This window comes from Leptonychotes weddellii, chromosome 1, assembly GCF_054177405.1.
Source record: "Leptonychotes weddellii isolate Sample4059 chromosome 1, ASM5417740v2, whole genome shotgun sequence".
In the NCBI taxonomy this organism is placed as follows: domain Eukaryota; kingdom Metazoa; phylum Chordata; class Mammalia; order Carnivora; family Phocidae; genus Leptonychotes; species Leptonychotes weddellii.
The window spans coordinates 150,741,621-150,756,484 of NC_138369.1; the positions used below are offsets into that span (position 1 = coordinate 150,741,621).

Consider the following 14,864-nt stretch of genomic DNA (forward strand, 5'->3'; position numbering starts at 1 on the left):
GGCACAGTTTCTTTAGCTATAACATGAAGCTAATAACAGAGTTACTATGAGGAGTAACTAAGTTAATACATAAAAACACTTAAAGCAGTTTCTGGTACATGATTGGCACTCGGTCTAATAGTAGCAATTTTTACCCCTCTGTAGCACACCCTACTACTTCATCCACTCTCCCAACTATTGTAGAAGATGTTTACTATTATTACTTACTATTTTATAGACACAAAAGCTGAAGTTTAGAGAGGTCAAGGTGACCTCTCTCAAGGTGACCAGCTGGTAAATAGGAATTGAGATTTGTTCTTTGAGTCTGACCGCAAAGCCCTTTCCTAACATGTTCTGTATCGATGGCTCTGGTTTGGTAGAGCAAATGACAAGGACAGCTTCATCTTTGATGGGAAAGGCAACTATTATTACTAGTAGACCACTGGGGAGACTGGTAAAGTAAACATTCCATCAGCTTTCCCCCATTGTGTCTCTCATCCCATGACTAAAGAGCAGATGTGAACACTGCTGCCAGCCACTCATTTGTTAGATGAAAAGTGACTTGGCCATACTCATTACAAAATTAACTTTTAGGTCTTGGTGGTTTTAAAAAGACATGTGAAATGTAAGTCTCCACAGGATTCATACACTTTAATTTAGAAGTGCTTTTGATTCTAATAAAAATCTATTTTTACTTGCAGTAAGATAGTAAAGAAAAAAAAAATCTCTGGAAAGGTTCTGGATGCCTTAAAGGAAAATTTGATTAGATGGTCCTGTTTTTCAGTAACACAGATGAGAAATTTCTGAATACCTTGTTAAAATGGAATGATGTGCCCCACTTTTGATTTAAATTCCATTACACTTATCTCCAGGAATTAGCAAAAAAAAGTTTTTCTGACAATAAAAATCATTAAGAGCTTTTTGATATCCTAAAAAATAACGTGTTTGAAGATAAAATTTATCCTGATATCAATATTGGTTTTGAAAATGAAAGAAAGCATCAGAAATTCTGTGTAACACTGTGCTAAAAGAAAAATAACCTTAAGTCTTACTCCATAGATATTTTTCTTCTTCATGATAGGGAATGACATGACCATTTGTATTTTTAGAGTCATGAAGACCATTAAGGAGAAAGCTTTTCTGAAATATAGTAAATCATGATTGATTTGCATTCTTTGTTGGCCCTGTATACTTAGAATTCATTGTAATTCCATAGGGATTGGGAGGATATTTATCTTTGCTATATCTATTATGAGGGATTTGTTAAATAAATTCTTGCAGTAAGAAAAGGAGGATATTTTAAAGCCATTTAATGATTTTTGTCTGCAAATGGTGCTACTAATTTCAAGTTGGTCTTTTTCTCCCTTATTATGGTAGGCCACCATGTCTCTTCCCAAGCTCATGGATCCACCTTTCATCTCCCTGCCAAATACACCTGTGGAGTACAGGCATCTTCCTCCAACTATCAGGGAAGTCCCATAAGTCTATAAATAAACTGAGTGTCTTCATTTCCCTGCTTGGAGCAGGCACGGCTAGTGGATCACCAGTTTTTGTCCAGGGAACCATCCCAGTCTTCCAGGTGTATCAGTGAGAAGAAACCACCTTTAGGCCAAACTTCCTTCTCCCTCATAAGGCCATTCTGGGCTTGACCCCAACATCAGCTCAGTCTTTCAACTGTCTCTTTAGTTTTCCATTCTTCTTTATTCCATTTCCTTGTCCTTGAAATAGCTCCATTGTTTTGCAGTCCTTACACCCTGACACCTGACCTGACATGTGACCTTTACTCATGAGACTTGTTTAGGACTGTTTGCCATCAACTCATCATCCGATTTCTGGATTGCAGCTGTTCTGATCTCCTCATTGGTTTTACCATTTGTAATTCACCTTCTTCATAGAATCATCAAAGTAACTTTTCTAAAATATTTTTGTACCATTTTCCCACTTAAGGACCTACAGTGTCTTCTTATTGCATATTAGATAAAATATAAATGCCTCTTCCCTATATGTAAAGGCCTATACCATTTCCCTTCATTGGTTATTAACTTGGTTTCCTTTACTAGTTCTTGAATAGATTCTCTGATCTACTCAGGTCATTTCCATCATTCCAGCTGGTCTTGTCACCCACCCATCCCAGAAAACACACACACACATACACACACACACACTCACAAAATACCAGTTTCTGTTGCTTTTGTATCCTTCACATTGCCTAGTGGTATCAAGTGCAAAGTAGGGACTACTTTGTGTTTTGTTTTAACATAAAAGAATGCCTCAGACTCATTGTCATGATGGATTTGCCCTGCTTGTCTGGTACTCTGAATTCTAACCATTTATTCTTCCCTGCGTGTGTCTCCTGTATCCATCCTTCTGTTTACTTTTGTGACCAACACTAAGCATACAAGATGATTGATCCATGTTATGGAAGAGTCTTTAGCTGTGGAAGGAAATAGAACTAACTGGGCTTAAATGGGAATGGAAGCTGTGGTCTTGAGCTTCCAGATTGATGGTTTAAGCAGGTGAGTTAATCAGCCACAGACTGGTGATACTTGCTTATGGAATGGTTTGAATAATCCTTTTGTAATATTCTAGACATAAGTTACAATCGTTTTGAACTTGATGAGTCATCACAACAGAATTCTTTCCTTACCAGTGATGCCTTTTAAGACTCTTAGGTTCTTGAAGCAGGTCTGCCTCTGCTCTGTAGCTCTGCTCGCCGCTCAGAATATTTGGCTCTACCATGGCCAACTAAAATAGAATACCTGAAGATTGGTTTCTTGTGGAGGAAGAGAGGCTTGTGGCAGTTCTTTCTTTTATGATGGATGTGACAGATGCAGCAGCTAATTGTCCCCTAGTATCTATTCTCCCTTCTTCCATGTTAAGAGAATCCCTGAGTTTCAGCTGGGCATGTTGTTACCCTGAATAAATATTCAATTTCCCTCACTCTCTTGGCAGCTTTGGGCAGTGTGACTAAATTCAGAGCAATAGGATGTGGGAGGGAGTACTGTAAGCAACTGCTGGTTTGAGTTCTTTAATTAGGGAGCATGCCCTCTCCTTCCTGATTTTTCACCTTCCTAATGGCTGGAATGTGGCTGTGATGGTTAGCTGTCCTGGACTTTGGGGATGAGGGCAACACCTTTGGGGCAGAAAACCAGCAAGACAGAAGGAACCTGGGGCTCTCACTAGAGCTACTACATGAGCCCTGGACTGCTGATGCTCAGAGCTATTATGTTAAAGAGAAATAATTGTCCTGTTTAAGCTGTGAGATTGTTTTTGGTCTCTGTTTCAGCAGCTCCTTAGTACACTGGGGGATAAAAAAAAGTATGAGGTTCAGTGTCCGCTGAGTGATACGAACAAGATGAGAAACATACTTTTAAAGATATTTAATAAGTCTTTTTTCAAATCAGTACAAAAATTTAAATACAAAAATGATTTGCTATTGACAAGTCTCAAATCTATCATGGAAACTCAAAAAAGTCACCAGTCTGGTCACCTTTCATGGTGTTCTGTAAAATATTTGAGAACAGTCACCCACTACAGACATTCTTTCCCTCCGTGGGATGTCATACTGCATTAAAACTCTGTGTTTAAATAATATAATGCCAGTTTGGTCCATTTCACATGGAAAAGCTCTAGCTGATTTTGAATTGAGTAGGGATTATAGCACTACCCCTAGACTTTTGAACATGTCGTTTCATCTGCTTTTACACTAATGTGTTAACATAATGTGCAACACTTAAAAGGGAAACAAAGACACATAGATAATTATTTAAAACTCTTTTTTAAATTAAATGGAGTAATTCATTTAGCTCTGAGATTAGCACCATTGTAGAATACACAGTATCTGGCATAGATTTTGCTCCTCCCCTATCTAAAAGTTAGGAGCATATGCCTGATAATATACACACTCACACACATTATATATATATATATATATATATATATATATATAGGCAATTGAGTAACAACCAATAAATAAGTTGGAAGGTATTTTAAAAAGTGAAATTTGGTCTTAACGAAAGAGGTACTGTCTCTCTTACTTGGTGGAAATAAAAAGCCCATACATGTACAGATAAATACGGATTTACAGATCAGCTGATCTGACTTGCTTCCAAGCCATTCCAATGCAGCTCTTCAGCAGAAGGACCCCAGTGGATCCTTGTTGCCTCCATAGTCATCAGTCCAAAACCAGCATCCTCAAGACCAATCTGAAGGATGTTTGACCACATAGACACTGTCTGCTTTGAAAATGAAGGTTGGGTCAGGTATCTTTTGATGGGAAAATTTGTCATAGAATTAGCAGTGAATAAGAAACCCTCTGGTAATGAACTCATTTCTCTTCTTAAGAAATTGAGAAGAAATGGTGCTCGTATACCATGTAAGGGAAAGGCATCTATTAGGTTGAGGAGAATTTTTCTTGATGGTTAAAATGATTCAGATTCGACATAGACACATTTCCATGTGTGTTTATACCGTATTTATTTGTGTATTTTTCCATCTGTACCTTTCCCCTCAACTTCTCACTCTTAATTTTGAGGAACAGATACAAGATTCTACCACCACAGCCCCACATTATTTACCCCAGTGGCTTATAGTAGCAGCAGCAGACTCATAGCGGACTGACATATCTTGCCTGTGTTTTGAGACCAGATTTGAATGCCCGCAGCAGTTAGTATGTACCTAAGTGAAAACCTGGAAAGATACGTATTTTTCTCTTTAAACTTGTATTGGCTCTTGATTTGTGCTGAGTGTGAGGTGACCCAAGCAGCGGGGGCTCTTCCTGCCCTTTGACATTTCAGATAGCTCTCCCACAGGTTGCTTCTAAAGAAACAGTTCTTTTCCTACAGTTTTAGTACCGACACTAGTACATCCATTTTTAAGTTTAAAACTTGAGAAATCGTTTTTTCAAAAAAAGTTATTTTCCTATGTATTTCTGAAATTTTTTTTCCTCCCCACATAAAGGATGGCTTGGATTTTGGAAATTGACTTAGGAACCTGAGACAACATGCCAGTTTGTATATATACTACACCAGGAAATTTCTTCAAAATTCAACTGCTACTGAAAAATAGCGATAGCCCTTTCGTGGGTGAAACCTCATTGTACTCATTTGTATGGGTAGGCAAAAGAAGGGGATTTTTATACACATGTAAACATGATTAAAAACTGTTGATAATGAATATTCCACAAAACTGGAAAGTTATTATTTTTTTCTTATGACTTCCATGTGTTTATATTAGTTGGGTCATAGTGGAAATTACATGGAGGGAAGAAAAACAATTACAGAAAATAAAACAAAAAGGATCCTTAAGAAATAAGTGAGTTAATTACTGCTCCTGTCTCCCACCTGTTTTTTTAGCTCCTTTTGGGGCACCGTCTTATGTCCCTCAAATGTCTCATCCAGTGTGAGGCACACAGAATTTACTGAGTAAATTACACGGCAGGCGATTAGCTCACTTGTTCTTTTAGAAACACGAGATACACAGTTCTGAGGACTCGTGTTGATAAGAGACACAGCCTCTGACGGGAGGGAAATAGCCCTTGGACTAAAACCCTACTGCTCCCCCTGACTCCCTCCCACTGGGGCTATAACACGGCAGAACTCCTCCCCCACCTTCCCTGGCAAAACGTCTGCCCAAAGACAGAGGAAATTATGCAAGTAAATACGGTATATAATTGTTATCATTGACATTTCCTTAAGCCATATTTATAAATCTTTAAACAATGTGAGCAAGTGACTTTCATTAGCTATGATCTTTCATACTGAAATATTTTGACTGATCTGAATAAGCAGGCTATCATGGAAGCATATAACAATACAACAGCTAATATGATTCCAGTGGGTACAACAAAAGTGTCAGTACTTGATACATAAATCTATCCCATCATTTTTAATTACAGGCTGCTATGCAGAGCATTAAACATGCATCTTAGTTTTTATTTGTACATGATGGTTTAGATTTTCACTTAAATATAACTTTCCAACTATATAAATGTTTTGAAGCAATTATGTTTTTCATTTGGATTTTTTCGGTGCACCATTTTCTTTTCTTCTATTAAATCTTTCTTTCTTTTTTTACATGGGATACAATAAATATCCTGAAAAGGAGGAATGGACGTACTGCCCAGCATACAGTCCTGCAGCCTGTTCCGAGGGCATTTGGAGGAACACTCGGTCTCCTGGCCTGAGCAGCAGCACCGCACTCCCAGATGCCTGGTCCAGAAAGCCCTTTTTGTACTCATCGTACGTGTACATCATGGGCTCGTTGTTCTTGAACAGAGCAACCCACACGTTGCCCCCCTTGCAGTGAACGTGGTATGCAAAGTAGTAGACCCCTGGAACCTCGCAGGTGAAGATGCCCGTCTGTGGGTTGTAGTTCTGTCTGCCATTATAGAGCAGTTTGTCAAACTTCACCGGAGCCCCCACAGGTGGGAAAGGCGCAGTCAGCTCAGCTGTAAAGGCAGGCATCTCGTAGGCTGGCCCTCCATTCTTGCCTTTCTTAGCCCCGTAGGCATGGGGGGGTTTCACTCCATCAATTCCCAGCCCCATATCTGGTAGATACTCTCCATGGGGTGGTGGTGTAGGGGGCATCACAGCTGGGGGCCCTGGGGGCCCTGGAGGGCCTGGGGGCCCTGGAAGGCCCGGCTGGCCTTGAGGACCAAGGGCACCAGGCTTCCCTGGGGGCCCATGAAGTCCTGCTACTCCAGGCTTCCCTACTCCAGGGAACCCAGGGGGCCCTGGGATACCGGGTTCCCCTTTGGGGCCTGGCATTCCAGGTGGTCCAATGGGCCCACTTGGGCCTGCGATCCCTGGGATGCCTGGAGGGCCCTGTAAACCCTGATCCCCTGGGATTCCTGGTTCTCCCTTTGGTCCCAGCAGCCCTGGAGCACCAGGGAGCCCTGGTAAACCTTTGTGTCCCGCTTCCCCCTTGGGCCCTATGGGACCTGGCAAACCCCTCATGCCAGGGGGCCCTACTTCACCAAGGAAACCTGGCTTTCCTGGGAAGCCTTGAAGCCCTGGCTCGCCCTTGAGACCTGGTGGCCCCTGTGGCCCTACAACCCCACCTTCTCCTTTGGGTCCGGGAAAACCAATAGCACCTGGAGGACCCATAGGACCTGGGATTCCAGGCAGGCCTGGCTCTCCTGGGGGACCTCCCATTCCAGGGGCACCTACTGGTCCTTTCTCCCCTCTTGGTCCTAGAGCCCCAGGAAGACCCCCTATGCCCTTGTCACCTTTGGGTCCTGGGAAGCCTGGTTTCCCGATCCCTGGAAGGCCTGGGGGTCCTGGCAGCCCTGGCAGTCCTTGCTCCCCTTTGCCACCTGGAAATCCTGGCTGGCCAGGGATCCCATCCTGGCCTGGTTTTCCAACTCCAGGAATCCCAGGAGGTCCTTGAACTCCCGGGACCCCAATAGGGCCTTGGGGCCCAGGTTCCCCTGGAGGACCTGGCTTTCCCAGGGGACCTTGGGGCCCAGGGAAGCCTGTCACTCCGGGTTTGCCCACTCCTGGGAGTCCAACAGGGCCAGGAGGGCCATGCATCCCTGGAGGACCCTTTAGGCCTGGCAAACCTGGCATCCCAAAGCCCTTCTCCCCTTTGGGACCCTGAAGGCCTGGAGGTCCTGGTGGTCCTTTGGGACCTCGCTCTCCCTTTGCACCTGGTTGCCCTGGTAACCCTGGTCCACCTGGTTTTCCAATGCCAGGAAGTCCGTGAGGCCCTGGAGGTCCTTGCGGTCCTGGGATCCCCATAGGCCCAATCTCCCCTTTGGGTCCAATTTCACCTTTTGCTCCAGGCATTCCCATGGCTCCTGGCTTTCCTGGCATTCCAGGCATACCTGGTTTTCCAATTCCTGGATATCCCTGTGGCCCTGGTTTTCCTTTGGTTCCAGGTATCCCATGACCTGGTAAGCCGGGGGGCCCAGGTGGTCCTCTTGGGCCAGGCTCTCCACGGGGACCTTGCTCCCCTCGTAAACTGGCTAATGGTATTTCTACTGGGAGAGAGGGGACAGAGAGAGCAGGAGAGGGAGGAGGAGAGGGAGGGGAAAAAAGAGAAAAATTAATATTTATTATTCTTCACTTCAAGGAAGTCATGACGATCATTATTTAGTTCTGACACCTTAGTCTATTCCTTATTGAGAGGAGACTAGGAATAATGTGTTCGTCTTCCAGGACTATCAGGACTTAAAGAACAATCAAGCTAATAATTGCTTTGTCATGTTTGAAATACTTTTTGAGAACTGATACCTGTAGCTGCTTTTATCAGCATTGGTTAAGGAAAAAAAGCTAAAAAGTATGAAAAAACATTTTTCCAAGTACAAAACTCCAAGTTTTGTTATGGTGTGTTCACTATGGAGATTTTGGAAAATTCAAAAAAGGATAAAGAAAAATCAAATTTGCCTATAATCACTTGACATTTATATGTGCTTCCATCTTGTGTTCTAGGTGTGTGTGTGTGTGTGTGCGTGCGTGCGTGTGTGTGTATTTTAAACAATGGAGTCATTCTCCATTTTTATTTTTTTATTACTTTTTCTATTTAATGCTATATTTTTCCATGTCCTTGTTTTTTTATATAATAATTTGTGGCTAAATAATATTTCCTCTTGTGTTGAAATACAGTATGATGTGTTAGGTAAAGTAATTATCATGTAGATCAGGGGGGAATAGAAGTATTTTATCTTGTGCGTGGTTTAATAACATCTTCCACATGGAGTACCTGGGTGGCTCAGTAGGTTAAGCAGCTGACTTCTGATTTCAGCTCAGGTCATAATCTCAGGGTCATGGGATCAAGCCCCATTTAGGGCTCCACACAGCAGGGAGTCAACTTGAGATTCTCTCCCTCTCCCTCTGCCCCTCCCTCGCATACATGTGTGCACATGTGCCCTCTTTCTCTCCCTTCAAATAAATAAATAAATCTTAAAAAAAAATAAATCTTAAAAAAAAAATAAATAACATCTTTCACATCTGTCCTCTAGAGCCAAATACTTTTGCTTAATTTCTTTAATGTGCTATAGGATTTCCTAAGTCTCATATGAATTCAAATTTTTAATAAATTATTTCTCATTTGCAAATTGGGTTTCAAACAGAAGAAGTGAATAAGATACGTGAGGCTGACAAGCAGCGTGGAGAAGGAATTGAGCTGGGAGGAGCAGGAAGCTCTTCTTGGTCTTGAAATGAATCTGGACTGGGCCACTTGGGCCTTCACTGTCTTGGCTTGCCTCTCTGTGCAGCAAGAATATTATGGCCTCCCTACAAGATTAGATAATAGATGTGAAAGATGTTGTACTTTCACAAATTGTTGTCAAAATACAAAGCACATCTCTGTTAAGATGATTATACTGTGCCTTTCAGAGTAACACAACTCTGGATCTTCTACGCTATTGAAATGAAACATAAGTGAAATTTATGGCCTCAAAGTTTTATGTTAACCAGTAGTCACATCTTAATCCTGACCATTATATTTTTCACTGACCTACTGTCAGGGAACAAAATAAAACCACAGAACTCATATTCTTAGCAAATTCTCTTATTGCAATCTGGTACCCATCAGAATAAGTACAGGAAGTTCCAAAAGCTGGGCAGGCCACTTAAGAAAGGAAGGAGAACAAATGGCTGAGATCATCCCCTAAGTGGAATATCAGCTCCTGAAGAGAGGAAAATTGGGAATACTTCAATTATGCTAAGTCGATAGTCTTGTACTATTAAGACATGTTATATCTAAGTGAATTGTGTAGTACATACTACGATATCAAGAGTGTCTGGGGCAGGGTCATGTCTTACTCATCAGAATTCCTTGGTGTCCAGCACAGTGCCCGGAATGTACTCTGTTCTTAGGGTTGCCTGAATGACCAGCTGTAGCAACTCAAATGTTTTATGATGCTTTAGTATTTACTGAGCATTTTTACTTACCTATGCCACTGATTTTCTCAACAGATCTTACTTTTTACAAAGAAAAGTCGTTTCAGAGAGGTGTTGTTTTTTTTTTAATTGAAATATATAATTGCCATACAATAGTTATATTATTTTCAGGTCTTTCATTTCTGGCCTCTAGGCCTCTTAGCACCAAATCCACTAGTACCCCAGACAGAGAGATTCCTGCTTTTTCAGGGACCAGTGGGAATGACCTCCAGTTCCTCAAAGGGAATTGCTATGCCGATGCAGTTCTTTTCCTACAATTGATTGCTAGGTTTCCTAGGAATCCAGATGAACCTCATGAAGTTTTAAAAAAGTGTCTCTCACAGTGATAAGCATTTTGTAGGTGTTGAATAACTAATGAATATGGCTGGAAGGCAGTGGGAAAAATTTTCATCTCTATATGCAGTCCTTACCCTTCATAGCCTCCTCTCAGTTTATTGATTAACAGGTGTAGTAGCTTAAAGTGCTCTTAAAAACACTGGCATTTATCCAGCACCTGGTTCACAAAGTGCTTTCATATGTATATATTTCTAACACAGCAGGTCCTTAACAACATTGCTCTCCCAGTAAAGAAGACTGACTAGTCACCTGTTTTTATTTTGAGTTTTCCGAAGACTTATTGAAGCAGAAACAAGTTGGCCAGATACTTGTTGGAAAAAAAGCAGTTTTAATGGTATTCAAAAATACTTTTTAAAAGGTATTCTAGCACAAGTTTTCTTTGTACACTAGATGATGCTGTAAACTTTTTTCGAAGTCTTTTAAGGCTATTGGTTCTTAAGAACTAGAAGTTATTCCTATTCCAAATCTACCTTGTGCTCCTGAAAAACTGCAGAAAAGCACTTGAAAGCTGTTTCTTTAAGATAATGGATTTCTTTTTTTTTAATTCTTGGTGGTAATATATTGCTGCACCAAGTCATGTGCAATTTTCACTCAAGGTCATCGTGATGCTGAGAAATTGCATTGATAACCTGTCCATCTCTAGTTTCAATGGTCTTAATCAGAAGTACCCTTTTTGAGTGAGTGTCAATGAGAGGGAGTGAATCCAGATTGGTTTCCCTCAGGTTCAGGGAAGAAAAGTTTGGAAGAGGCAGAGCAGTCCTGCTCTCCACGCCTTCCAGCAGCCTCCTGTAGGCTTGTCACCCCCCTCCCCGACCATTTTAATTGGGCCCAGCTTCTGACACAAAAATAGATGCTCATTAAATAGTTGCCAAATGTTGGAATAGATAATGAATAAGGGAATAAAAATATGTTTTGTGCCATTTAATGCTGTTAAAATAATAAAGCACAACATAAAACAGTAATTTTGCTTGTATTTTTAGGTCTTGAACTTTTCAAGGATAGAGTTTAGAGAACAGTAAACACTTAATGTCAGTAACACAGTCCAAAATAAAAATTTCTAAAATTTAGCTTCTCCCCCGATCTTATAGTTTCGGATTTTGGAAAGCTGCTGTTTCATAACAGCACAGGAATATGATGTTACCTTTGCCTTTCTTAGGTGCTGCTTCCTTGCCCATTCTTGGCACTGGCTGAATTTCCTTCCTATATTGGGGTAGATGTGGATATTCTTTGCCATACTGCATGCGGGGCAGCTCCTTGCCCATGTTAAGGCCATCTTTCCCCAAAGGCATGTGAGGTCCTTGCTGGCCCAGAGGCTGGTATTGCGGAATTTGCGGTGGGATCTGAGGAGGAATTTGTGGTGGCAGCGGCTTGATCCCATAGTAAGCACCAGCCTGAATGAGCCTGATGGCGCCCAGGGAAATGGTAAGCAGCACTCCCAGCAGTGGAGGGCCAGGTGGCATAGCCATCACCTGCGGAAGGAATGAATGCACCAACATGGTGAAAACTGGCAGGCCAAGTGACGAGTTTACTTAGAAAGAAGGGGGAGAAAAAGGAAACAGTCTTTACCATCAGAACATCACCCGTGGAAGGCAAATGGAAAGGAGGATGATGTTACCTCTCAGAAGGAGATAAGCAAAAAATAGAAAAGAGTAGGAACTGTCAAATGAAGGCAATCGGTGGGATTATAAGCTATGGGAAATACTGCTGTGTATCCCCAAATATCAATTCTGCTTTCTTCCATAGTACTGGAACTCTTGATTTTTAGCCGGAACAGAGCAGCCCAGAATAAAGACATTTCAGCCAAGTGTGGCGATGTGACAAAGTTCTGTCCAATTGGATGTAGTTGTAATGGGTACAACTTCCAAGAAGGATCCTAAAAGAGTGGCCCTGTTTTTCCTCTTCCTTCCTGCTGGCTGAAATGTTGTTATGTTGCCTGGAAACAGACCAGACACCTGGGACCAGGAAGTGAAATCCGTGCACTGAGCATGGTGGAGTAACAAGCTAGAATAAACCTCAGCCTTGGTTGAACCCGAAGGTCCGTATTGATCCTTACATTTGAAATTTGTTTACGCAAGAAAGAGCTAAAGCTTTATCATCTTCTTTAAATCGCTATTATTTTGAGTGTCACACATTTGCACTAAACTTAATCTTAATGGCTAGAGTACATTGTCCAAAAGGAGGCAAACTTGGTGGCAAGTCAGACTTTGTTAGTACGAGCCAAAATTCTATTCTAAGTGGAAACGGTTAGTAATTGACAGGCTTTACGCCAGGGGCTGGGATTTTTCATCTGCCTTTTGCTTTGGTGTGGTCACAAAGTAATGTAAGCATTAAAGAGTGAGCAAACAACAGTAATGAAAACTGTGGAAGTCTTCTGAATTGGAGAGAAGGTACTTCATGTGACAGTCCCAAAATATTTTAAAAATCACTATCATAATTATGCACATACAGGAATGCCATTTCATTCTACTTAAATACTATAAAGTCATTAATTTAGAATTTGCCTAATTGGACCTGGAGTGCGCTGACTTTTGTCTTTATACTATTATGAAAGAAAGGAGTTTACAAGGCAAACTAGTTGTATAAAGAAAACAATGATGTTTAACTACTCACGAGAATAAGCTGTATAAGCCTTTTAATAGCATCCTTTGCAGTTTAACAGTTAATGGCATAAATATTAATGGGGCTTATATGTTTATAAAAAACCAACTTGCAAAGACCTCTGGAAATGCCTAGGGCTGAAAACCCAAAAGCCCAGGGAACTGCAGTGCTCACAAAGGCCCACTAGAGGGCAAGTGTGGTACACATTGAAGTCTGTTCTCCAGGGTACTGACACGACATAATAAGGTGCTCCCCACACCTTTAAAAGGTCTTGATGAAAATCTGAATCCTCAGTGGAGTGTCATCATTATGCTGGAGAAAGAAGTGGCAAGGTTCTCACAATTTTTAATGTAAGAATATTCTGGAGAACTTTGAATAAACTTCTATCTCTAAATAATTATAATTTCCATTCTGTGAGTTTGTTTTCTTTGCTTCTGCCTTACTTAATTCTGGATCATAGTTTTCCACTTCTTAGAAAATATGTGTTGACTTTGCGACATCCTATTCAAGAGTAGTGCCAAGAGTGAGAACATGCTATAAAAGAATTGATTAATAAAAAGCACCTAAGAAAATATTTAATGGAATCTCTACCACAAAATTCACCTCTTTACAATTTTTTAAAGTATACTAACTAGTCATTTTTCCCCAAAACATCTGTCAGCAAAATGATTTATAAAATGTCCTCCATTTCATAAATCAGAATAGTCTCAAGAACTGGTTGATTCAAATGTACTAGAAATAATACATGGGCTGGTAAATGGGAGGAGATAGAAAGGAATTATTTTCTGTCTAAGAATGATTAATTATTATAAACCATTTGGAAAGAGCCACAAAATTAGTATTGATTTATACTCGGTAATAGTCAGTTTTATTTTAGATGGGAAAAGAAGAACATCTGCTGTAAGGACTCAATGATAAATTTATTGACTACTTGCCAAACACAATGCTAGACCCATCCAGGGATTACAGTGGTGAATATAATATGGTCAATGGGCCCCGCCCCCAAAGAGCTTATACTTTTTTAGTAGACGTGACAGACGTATAAACTTAATGAGTAGCAAGGGATATCCAGAAAAAAAGTAAATTTCTCACCCACTTCTGTCCAGTAACTTAAATCCCTTCCCTTGGAAGCAACAACTTTTCCCATTTTCTTCATGTTTCCGGAGATGTTCTAAGAATATGCACACACCTTTAAGATACAAATTACAGTATACTATACATACCACTATTCCTTACTTTGTCCACTTAGAAGACTAGAACTTCAGACCTTATTTCTCAGTTTTATATATCTCAAGAGAGCCCTTCAACTTCTTTATTTGTTAAAAATAAGACTCAATTGTTTTCTGAAGTCCTTAACATTTAATGTCTAAGGCAGTCACTAGAGAGCTGAAAATGTTAATCCATACCAGAAATACATGGTAATACCTGGTGATGTATAAGCTGGGACTTAAGTCCATCTTTGGGGATGACTGAATTTAATTACTAAACCCTAAGCTTGTGGTGATGCCTTTAAGAATAAGGAGCATGCTTGGCCCTTCACCGTTCCATCAATTCAGTGAATGTGTTGGATTACACTTAATAATCTTTAAACCAGGACAATCTAATGAAACATTGGAAAACTGGAAGGAAGCGAAATGCCTGGGAAGAAGACCAGTTGAATACCAAAGGCCCAGTGGGATCCTTCTTTACTACAATTATTTCCTCTTGTAAGCTTGGCCTTTCTCTCCTGAAAGCCACCTCTTTAGATCTGCCATCTGCCATTTCTCTGGCTCTTTATTTAAATAAACTTTGTTCAGTTTTAACTTGAATATTTATACAGGGGCCCTGGTTAGAATTTACCGCTTGACTTACACTTACTAATTTCCCTCTTGTCCCTGAGGATATTTTTGGTGGTCAAAGTGGTGTGGTGGTTCTCCCCAAATCACTCAAAAGAACATCAGATTTGTGTAACGCTATACAAACACCTGGCGGGAAGAAGGAGCCTTGGAATTTCTGCTGGGAGAAATGGTAGTAATGGGTTTTCTTGCCTCTTTTTCCTTTTTCTGA

The 14,864-nt window shown here is 40.8% G+C and overlaps 1 protein-coding gene across 2 annotated transcripts; it reads right to left on the minus strand.

Annotated features, from left to right (window-relative positions):
* Positions 1–3,344: 3,344 nt before the first annotated feature.
* COL8A1 (collagen type VIII alpha 1 chain) lies at positions 3,345–11,714 on the minus strand. Of its 2 annotated transcripts, none has more exons than XM_006742382.3 (2): positions 11,362–11,714; positions 3,345–7,960 (listed from the first exon to the last, which is right to left on the minus strand). In XM_006742382.3, exons 1-2 carry the CDS (start codon positions 11,684–11,686, stop codon positions 6,051–6,053), a joined length of 2,235 nt encoding a protein of 744 aa, XP_006742445.1. In that variant the 5' UTR covers positions 11,687–11,714; the 3' UTR covers positions 3,345–6,050. The 2 variants fall into 2 exon arrangements, with proteins under 2 accessions (XP_006742445.1, XP_006742446.1); XM_006742383.3 differs by having other exon boundaries at positions 3,345–7,957; positions 11,362–11,713.
* Between the last annotated feature and the right edge of the window lie 3,150 nt (positions 11,715–14,864).

Coding starts and splice junctions, on each gene's coding strand:
- COL8A1 (XM_006742382.3), bottom strand. CDS start 11,686: ATGGCTATGCCACCTGGCCCTCCACTGCTGGGAGTGCTGCTTACCATT. Junction 7,961..11,361: donor AGCACCTAAGAAAGGCAAAG/GTAACATCATAT, acceptor CCTCTCTCCCAG/TAGAAATACCATTAGCCAGT.